This window comes from Toxotes jaculatrix, chromosome 22 (genome assembly GCF_017976425.1).
Source record: "Toxotes jaculatrix isolate fToxJac2 chromosome 22, fToxJac2.pri, whole genome shotgun sequence".
In the NCBI taxonomy this organism is placed as follows: domain Eukaryota; kingdom Metazoa; phylum Chordata; class Actinopteri; family Toxotidae; genus Toxotes; species Toxotes jaculatrix.
In genome coordinates, this window is record NC_054415.1 from 1,903,689 (window position 1) to 1,912,470 (window position 8,782).

General features: G+C 43.5%; 2 protein-coding genes across 2 annotated transcripts; both read left to right on the forward strand.

Annotated features, from left to right (window-relative positions):
* Positions 1–182: 182 nt before the first annotated feature.
* On the forward strand, positions 183–4,734 carry kcnj8 (potassium inwardly rectifying channel subfamily J member 8). Its single transcript, XM_041030612.1, has 6 exons — positions 183–673; positions 1,348–1,496; positions 1,864–2,024; positions 2,712–2,851; positions 3,152–3,368; positions 3,471–4,734. The coding sequence occupies exons 1-6, from the start codon at positions 327–329 to the stop codon at positions 3,720–3,722; spliced, it is 1,266 nt and encodes a 421-aa protein (XP_040886546.1). The 5' UTR covers positions 183–326; the 3' UTR covers positions 3,723–4,734.
* Positions 4,735–4,922: 188 nt separating this feature from the next.
* On the forward strand, positions 4,923–8,387 carry echdc3 (enoyl CoA hydratase domain containing 3). Its single transcript, XM_041029710.1, has 6 exons — positions 4,923–5,080; positions 5,712–5,833; positions 5,905–6,002; positions 6,195–6,395; positions 6,645–6,823; positions 7,015–8,387. The coding sequence occupies exons 1-6, from the start codon at positions 4,944–4,946 to the stop codon at positions 7,166–7,168; spliced, it is 891 nt and encodes a 296-aa protein (XP_040885644.1). The 5' UTR covers positions 4,923–4,943; the 3' UTR covers positions 7,169–8,387.
* Positions 8,388–8,782: the final 395 nt, after the last annotated feature.

The window sequence follows — 8,782 nt, forward strand, 5'->3', positions numbered from 1 at the left end:
TCGCTCGAAACGTCCTGTTTTCCGACGGTCCCTGAACAGCCCTCGAAGGCAGCAGAACCCTGGTCTGACCGGGTCTGGACTCTGGAAGCTGGTCTACGTCAACAGGAGAGAGGAGACCGTCCCAGCCCTCAGAGGAGCTGAGCAGAGGCGGCGCGCTATGGTCACTCCGAAACATCCCCAAATGTGGACAGAGGGAGAGCGCGAGCGTGTTTGAGCGTCTTCCTGCAGGTGGACATGCTGAGTCCGCGCGTAAAGACGCACTGAAGACGGACTGAGACAAGCTTTCACGCGTTTTTTTTCTCGACCACCGAGAGCAGCAGCCGAAGATGTTGGCGAGGAAGAGCATCATCCCGGAGGAATTCGGTCTGCCGGGCCTCGCCTCCCGCCTGCCGCGCAAGCCGGTGTTCAGGGACCGCGTGAACAAGGCGCGCTTCATCGCCAAGAACGGCTCGTGCAACCTCGCTCAGAAGAACATCCGCGAGCAAGGCAGATTCCTGCAGGACGTCTTCACCACGCTGGTCGACCTCAAATGGCGCTTCACGCTGGTCATCTTCACCACGACGTTTGTCAGCAGTTGGCTGCTGTTCGCCATGAGCTGGTGGCTGGTGGCGTTTGCGAACGGAGACCTGGGCCCGACGGAGCGGAACGGGACCGTGTGCGTCACCGATGTCAAGTAAGAGACACGCAGACCAATGTCAATGATGTAAAGGTGCAACATTTCAGGTGCAGATGAGATTGTTAGAGTTTAATGCGTTTGTTTCTGTCCATCCTCACTTGATCCAAAACTCCCAGCTCCCACCCTCCTCTTCTTCCTCTTCCTCTTTCTCCATTTTTAATCTTGATAGAGGAAGAGGAGGGAAGGGAGAGAAACACATTAATTATGACAGGAAGTTATGGAACTTTTGCTCTAATAAATTCAGGGGAAATAAAGTGAAGATTACAGGAGGGGAAGGGAGTGATTTGCACCTCCTTTTTAGTTCCAGCCCTCCTCTAATGAACCACATTTCAGAGGGAAATATTTTATTCTTACTCCACTACATTTATCTAACGGCTGTAATTACTTTTCAGTTGAATATTTGATTAAAAAAGCTCTCTGTAAACTTCTCAATTGAGGTATTTAAATAACTGTTTGAGGCCTGAAGAGGTGAAACTAATATTTCACAGAAAAGCAAGAGAAGTAAGAAAAGTCAGAAAACTTAATCCAAATGTGTGAATCAGAACTTCATCTTTCTCTCTCTCATTAATCATCTCAGGACGCTTCAGAGTGAAACTGTTCACATTTGTTTGTCAAATTCAACAAACCATGACTGAAGAACTTTCTGATATTTTCTAAATCTCTGCCTCCAGATCGTTCACCTCAGCCTTCCTGTTCTCCATCGAGGTTCAGGTGACCATTGGCTTCGGAGGACGTATGATAACAGAGCAGTGTCCCACTGCCATCACTGTCCTCATCCTGCAGAACATAGTGGGACTCATCATCAATGCTGTCATGCTGGGTAAGACTCAGAGGCTGTTTCACCCTGTGCACCCTCAGAAGGATGCAGCCTGGGCTGGACACTGAGGGCAGTAAAGGACACGTGTCCAGTTCAGACGAGAGGATGCTGCATTTCCACAATGAGACCTGAAAACTGTGAATCTGAATCCTTTAAATAAGCTCGGTCTGTTTCTGGTTTGAACTTTTTTATTCATTTCAGTAACGTAGGCCTTTAAAATGTTGACAGCTACGTTACCTGGGTCTGAATTTAAATGAATTTGATTAAGTGTGATTTTTGTCTTTCTGACTGGCCGTTGGAGGGCGCTGCAGGACCAGGAAGCATCACTGGTTGCTGATACTTTGACTGATGTGCGCTTTTCTCTCCTCAGGTTGTATCTTTATGAAAACGGCTCAGTCGAACCGCCGAGCAGAGACGTTGATCTTCAGTCGTCACGCCGTGATCGCTGTCAGAAACAACCGTCTGTGTTTCATGATTCGCATCGGGGATCTGAGAAAGAGCATGATTATAGGAGCCATTGTCAGGTTACAGGTACTTCATTCTAATCCAGATGTTTTCAGTCTCATTTTCAGTCTGTGGGACTGGCTACAACTTGAGCCCCTATATATGTTTAAACTTTGGTAGGTAAAAATGGCACCTTTAAAAGTAGCCGAATTAGCTATTAGCACTTCCTGTTTGCAGTGTATCCATGACTGTGCAGATAACTATCACTGATTTTCTGTGACACTCAAGAAAACTTAAAAACGTGATGATTCTCAGGCAAGTTCTGAAGCCTGTTTTTCCTATGATTTCCAAGCAGATTTCTAGATGTTCTTTCACAGTGGATATCAGCGATGGTGATGTCCTGGCGAAGTGCAAGTCACATTGAATCTAAAAATGCGTGTTTCATGTCTGTGCGTTCAGGTTTAACTGAGTTATGAGCTGTGTCACGTCCAAAGCTGCTGCTCCAGCTGTTGTTCGTGTTGATAAATGAACCAAATTTACACGTCGATCTCCGATAATTGACTTCCAGTTGTTTTTAGAACACCTGCATACACCTGTCAGTGTCCCTCCCTCTGCGCCCTGAAAACTTCTTTTAACCGAGTGACCCACTTTTATTTAACCTCTTTAGTCTTTCACTGTAGTTTTATGTAGGAAATACCTGTCAGAGGCAAAGAAGGGTGGATTTTTATTACTCCCTTTTCCTCCTGAATAAAATGATGAATTCTTGTTCTGCAGGTGGTGAGGAAGACAACCACACCAGAGGGGGAAGTGATCCCCATCCATCAGATCGACGTCCAGACAGAGAGCGCGGTGGCCAGCAACAGCCTGTTCCTCCTCGCTCCGCTCATCATCTGCCACATCATCGACAAAAACAGGTACAAACACACGCGGCTTCATTACTTCTGAAATAATGAATAGTTAAACATCATCACGCTTTTATGAAGAGGGTCGACGCTGAGTGTGAACACTGCGTCTCATGTGTGTAACTCACTAAGTCCCTCTGCTGGACAAAAACAAACTTGCAGCACCAAAGAGCAACAGCAGGTCTGCAGATTTAGTATTTAGAGACACAGCTGCAGAAACAGACAGATGTAGAAGCAGAGCACAACAGCAGCCGCAAACACTAACAAACACACCTGGAGTCTGAGTCTGACGTGCGCCGGCTCTGTTCTCAGCCCGCTGTACGACCTGTCGGCCATGGAGCTGCAGTGCAGCGACCTGGAGGTGATCGTCATCCTGGAGGGAGTGGTGGAGACGACGGGGATCACCACGCAGGCCCGGACCTCCTACATCTCAGAGGAGATCCAGTGGGGTCACCGCTTCGTTCCCATAGTAACGGAGGAGGAGGGCGTGTACTCTGTGGACTACTCCAAGTTTGGCAACACGGTCAAGGTAAAAGTTAAACAGAACAAAGTATTCCAATAAACTTTTACTAATAATACCGCCATCCCATAATTTTCATACTTCTAAACGCATCATGCTTTGCTCTTTAAGGTGGCGACACCGCTGTGCAGCGCCAGAGAACTGGACGAGAAGCCATCCATCTTAATTCAAACTCTCCAGAAGAGCGAACTGTCGCACCAGAACTCGCTGAGGAAGCGTAACTCCATGAGACGCAACAACTCCATGCGTAAAGGCACAGGAAGCAGCGGCAGCCTGCGCAGGAACAACTCAGGGCTCGCCGCGCCCAAAGTCCAGTTCTTCGCCCCTGCCGATGGAGGCCAGAACCTGAACGCCGTCACCTGACATGAGGCCTGCCTCCTGCTGGCTGCCCTGCTCCTCTTGGTGGGACGGAGGATTGTGGGTGTCGGTGTGTCTCCTGCCCTGATGGGACTCGTTCTTTTTCTGTTCCCTGCCTTATCTCGACTTGTCTCCCAACACGTTTACTGCTAATGTTACTCCATGGTTACGTGCATGGAGTGATCTAGTCCCGTTTCTGATTGAAGTGTTCAGATCACGGATCCCTGCAGTTCAGCTTCACTGTTAAACCAGCAAACACAACATTTCTCTGCACCTGTAGAAGCTCACAAAGTCTCCCACAGTCACATGCAGGTGATATTTCCTCAAAGCAGAGTCGACTAAATTCTTTTCATTTACACCTAAAAACACAACAAATTCCCCTCAGAGTTTTACAATCTGTACAACATGCAGCACTTTGTTTTTTTTTTTTTCTGAAACTCTCAGTTCAGATAAAGAAAAGTATCTGCCTCTTCTGGATGGAAGTGCAGCATGTTAGCCCTCATCCATCCACCCATCCATTTTCTATACTGCTTTATCTGTACGGGCGAGAGGCGGGGTACGCCCTGGACTGGTCGCCAGTCAATCGCAGCGTATTCCAAAAAAACAAAAAGAAAAAAAAAATCGATCTTTGGAAATTAAATAATCGACTCATGGGGTTATGTGAGCCTTACTCTGCTCTTGGTCTCAGTTTTACTGAGGCAGGTTATCTGAACGTTATCAGCATGTACAGTAAATGAAGCCAGTGTTACACCACAGTTTTCATTACATTTTACAAAACTATTGCACCTCAGGTGCTTCATTATTAAAGCAATAAATACAAACGGTTGTTACGCCTGTTTTACCATCTTGGAGGGAGATGTACATCTGAAGTAATATTAAGTCACAGTTAAACTACCAGTAGTGATGATCAGTCACTGGACATTTGTATTTTTCACTTTGGTTTTGTGATTTGTGGTGTTCGAGAATAAATTCACTCACTTCAGTAGTTTTTTTTTTTTTTCAACAAACCAATTTCTAAATAAATAAATAGATTCCTAAATTTCTGACTCTTTTGCATTTTGTGATATTGGCGCAGAGTTTGAGTGAAGCCTTTTACATTTTTATGTGTCATTTATTTATTTACTTCTTTATTTGTGTCTGCCGATTTAGTCTTACGTTGCGCCACGTGACGTTGATGGCGTCATACACGGAAGTGAGAGTGGAAAGGTGAAGCGCTGAGGGGGAAACATGGCTCGTAGTTTACTGTGCAGAGCTGTCGGTGTTTTTCAGCTCAGCAGGAGAACAGCTCCGCTCGCTGGGACTCGTTTCCTCTCACATACCGAACCGGAGCCGCTGACAGTGACACAGCAGGACAACGGAATAAGGTGCGGGAGCGAAATGTGTCCGTCGGTCTCCGAACTTTTTACAGCAGTTCACCGGTAGAAACGACAGATTTAAGGAGAGGATATAGACTTTAAGAAAATCAGCGACTTACCGTGGAACACACAGTTCTTCGATACACATGACAGGGTCTTAGGGTAAATTCGGCGCAAATATTATTCCTGAGAATTTTTTTTTCTTTGCAAATTTTTCCAATGTCAACACTGCGACGTCCCAATGTTGACACTGCAAATGGGACGTCCCAGTCAGTGTAACCACACTATTCATTTAGCTCAGTAAAACACAATGATGAGAAAAGTATACACTAATACTCTGTGATAGACCTTAATCGCCTGCCATAATTATTTCACAGCTATATTTACTAGTTACACATTAAAATAATCATGATACATCAGTGTTATATGTTGTCTCTATTTTTTGTTTTTTAAATACAGTTTGGATCAAGAAACAGGTTAAACAAGGTGTACTTTTCAGTGGCCAATTTGAAGTGACTGCACTGTAGTTTATTCTTAGCCTTTGATTAAAACCACATAATCTACTTGCTGCATAATTGAGAACACAGAGCAAGGCCACGCCAATTGATCTAATATGTTAATGTAAAATCTTCGATTTTAGGAGAATAATATTGAACAATCCCAGGAAGAGGAATGCTCTGTCTCTGTCCATGCTGGAATCCCTCAGAGAGAACATCCTAAGTGATGCAGACAGCGAAGATCTCAGAGTTATTATCATATCAGGTAGGTATTTTTAATGTGTGTGAGAGAGAGAGAGGGGGAGAAAGATGTTTCTAACTGTGTGTGTGTTTCAGCCAAAGGTCCGGTGTTTTCCTCTGGACACGACCTGAAGGAGCTGACGTCAGCTCAGGGCAGAGAGTATCACACACAGGTGTTTCACACCTGTGCAGAGGTTAGTTTGTGTTTCTCTTTGCTTTCCTGCACCTCTGTCTGTCTTTTCCCTCCTTTTCTTTTCTTTCCCTCCTTTTTTACCATCTTCTTTCACTTTATTTGCTAATATTTGTTTGTAATTTATTCCTTGGAATTACTGAATTAATCTAGCTAGCAAAACTCTGTGACTAACTCAATGGCTCTTGTGCTTCAGGTAATGACTCTGATACAAGACATACCTGTTCCTGTGGTTGCCATGGTGAACGGTGTTGCCACGGCGGCCGGTTGCCAGCTTGTTGCCAGCTGTGACATTGCCGTGGCGACTGAGAAGTCCACCTTCGCCACTCCTGGTGTCAACGTGGGTCTGTTCTGCTCGACACCGGCGGTGGCCATCGGCAGAGCTGTGCCGAGGAAGGTAAGAGCTGAACGTGTTGAGGACACTTTTCTGCTTTAGGTGTATTTTGAACTGGTGTTTACTTTTTAAAGGATGTTCTGGAAGTTTTGTTGTATTTTTAAAAATTAATTCTTTATCATAATTTAATGCAGATTCTATTGTCTTTAGATTGGAGATATTGGTTTATTAATTGATTAGATTTTGCTACAAAAATCCAGTGCAGTGTGAAGCTCCAATTGATATACACCTTTGCTACTCTCCTTTTACCAGGTTGCCATGGAGATGCTGTTCACCGGAACTCCCATCTCAGCCCGTGATGCTCTGCTGCATGGTCTTATCAGTAAGGTAGTGCCAGAAGAGCGTCTGGAGGAGGAGACATTAGCCATTGCCCAACGTGTATGTCAGGCTAGTCGACCTGTCGTAGCCCTTGGCAAAGCCACTTTCCAAAGGTGAGTTTTCAGGGTGCAGACAGACCATTTTTCATTGTGCATATTAGTGATGTTTAAAGTCCAGGAACAACTGAAGGATTGATTTTCCCTGTAAATCAAATCTAATAATCATTATATCTGAGTCCTTTTTCTCATAATAATCAGGACTTCTCCTGGTAATTGTTGCGTTCTTCCTTCTGTTTCCTCCACAGGCAAATGGCTCAAGGCCGAGATGCAGCTTATGCCACTGCCTCCAAGGTGATGGTCGACAATCTGGCACTGAGAGACGGACAAGAGGGGATCCAGGCCTTCATAGAGAAACGCAAGCCAGTGTGGAGCCATAAAGCAGAAAAAGCCCATGATTGATGGACGGTTAGAGATATCTTTATCACAGAAGATCACTGCAGTGATCGACTTATTATCCTGACTGGTGCACAGTCACTGGTGGAATAATTAGCACCAGTCCTGAGTCAGTGATTGGGCTATACAACTGTTAAAATGCAGATGCGTAATTTGCAGGATGATAAGGTTTGAAGTTTGAATTTGCTGACTTCACCTTCCCTGAGGATTTCCTCATTGTTGCTGAATCTAAAGTCAAGTATCAGAACCATTGTGTGCCTTAAAAACTGCAGTGTGGAGATGAGAAAGAAATACACAGGAGGACTCAAGATGATTGATGCCATAATGGACTCTTAAAGCTGAAGAATGCTGCTCTATGTACAGTATATTTCTAATGTTAAATGCAGTGAATAGGCTTACAAATTATTAGGAGTTACTTTGAATGTGCAAGGTTCTGGAGGTTAAAGTATTCAATAATTTTAGTATCTATTGTGGGATTTTTTACCCCATTTGAGTCCATGAAGAATTTAATTTGTTGTACATCTGCTTGCCTGCCATGTGTTTCCTCTCCTTAGCAACAGTAGTTGTACAAAAGTGATGGAAAAAAACCCCCACATAATTTATCAGAAGCAAAAGTTTATGGGTCTGACTAGGAATCATTTGAATATTCTCAGACTACTGAGCATATTAAACAAACAAGGTTTAGGAAATTGTAATGCCAAAGTTCATTAATATTTAATTTCATACAATTTGAGGTTGATTAACAAAAGGCTAATAAATAATAGATCAAAAGGTATTAGAGTATAAAATGTATAGTGTTAAGAAACATTTCTGATTCACGTATGGTATTTCATTTTGAAGTTGTAATCTGGTCACATGACCAAAGTTCGGTCAGGTAGACGGACTGTGGAATTGTGGGATAGAGCCAGCGGAGCCAGAGGAATCACACACTCATGTGGTCCGAGAGGCGCACACGGTAATTGTTATAATTAGTTTGTATTGTGTGAAATATTGTTGCCGGACTTTACATGGACGCAGAGACACATTTTTTATTGTTTTATTTTATTTAAGCACATTCTATCGTGCTAACATTTATTCAATGCACTGTTGGAAATTACGTTGATGAATTGAAAGGAAGTTTAATTGATACGTGGTTTAAAAGGTTTTCTTTTCCTGTAGTTTTCACTGTGTCCTCTGAACGAGCAGAGTAAGAGAGAGAGAAAATAAAGCTTCAGTGGCATCAGTACGAAGCGTGGCCATTCTTTCATCGGACGAGTGTAGCTACACTAATCAAATAACAATAAATTGACAAAATAATTAGAGTATTAATCCAGGTGTACATCCATGTAAAATAGCTCCACCTCGACTAACTAGGACCCTAAAATGCAGTTTACACATTGGCCCTGTTCAGACCTGGTATTAATGTGTCTTGGCTGTTAACCAGATATAAAATAATAAAAGATATCAATTAAGTTTTGACTAATTAAGTATATATATATTACTTAGCCTTGCCTGTATATTTTGCAGTACATCTTTGATGTTTAGTTTCCTCACAATCAGTGAATAAATAGAATAAATAGCATTTTTTTCCAATCAGGAAGAAATGTTCTTTGCATTTTCCCTCATAGCCAAAGCTTCTCG

Excerpts from the sequence above, each read along its gene's own strand:
- kcnj8 (XM_041030612.1), top strand. The coding sequence starts at position 327 with ATGTTGGCGAGGAAGAGCATCATCCCGGAGGAATTCGGTCTGCCGGGC. Across the intron at positions 2,852-3,151 it reads CACATCATCGACAAAAACAG|CCCGCTGTACGACCTGTCGG; the intron begins GTACAAACACAC and ends CTCTGTTCTCAG. Across the intron at positions 3,369-3,470 it reads AGTTTGGCAACACGGTCAAG|GTGGCGACACCGCTGTGCAG; the intron begins GTAAAAGTTAAA and ends TTGCTCTTTAAG.
- echdc3 (XM_041029710.1), top strand. The coding sequence starts at position 4,944 with ATGGCTCGTAGTTTACTGTGCAGAGCTGTCGGTGTTTTTCAGCTCAGC. Across the intron at positions 6,003-6,194 it reads TGTTTCACACCTGTGCAGAG|GTAATGACTCTGATACAAGA; the intron begins GTTAGTTTGTGT and ends CTTGTGCTTCAG. Across the intron at positions 6,396-6,644 it reads GCAGAGCTGTGCCGAGGAAG|GTTGCCATGGAGATGCTGTT; the intron begins GTAAGAGCTGAA and ends TCCTTTTACCAG.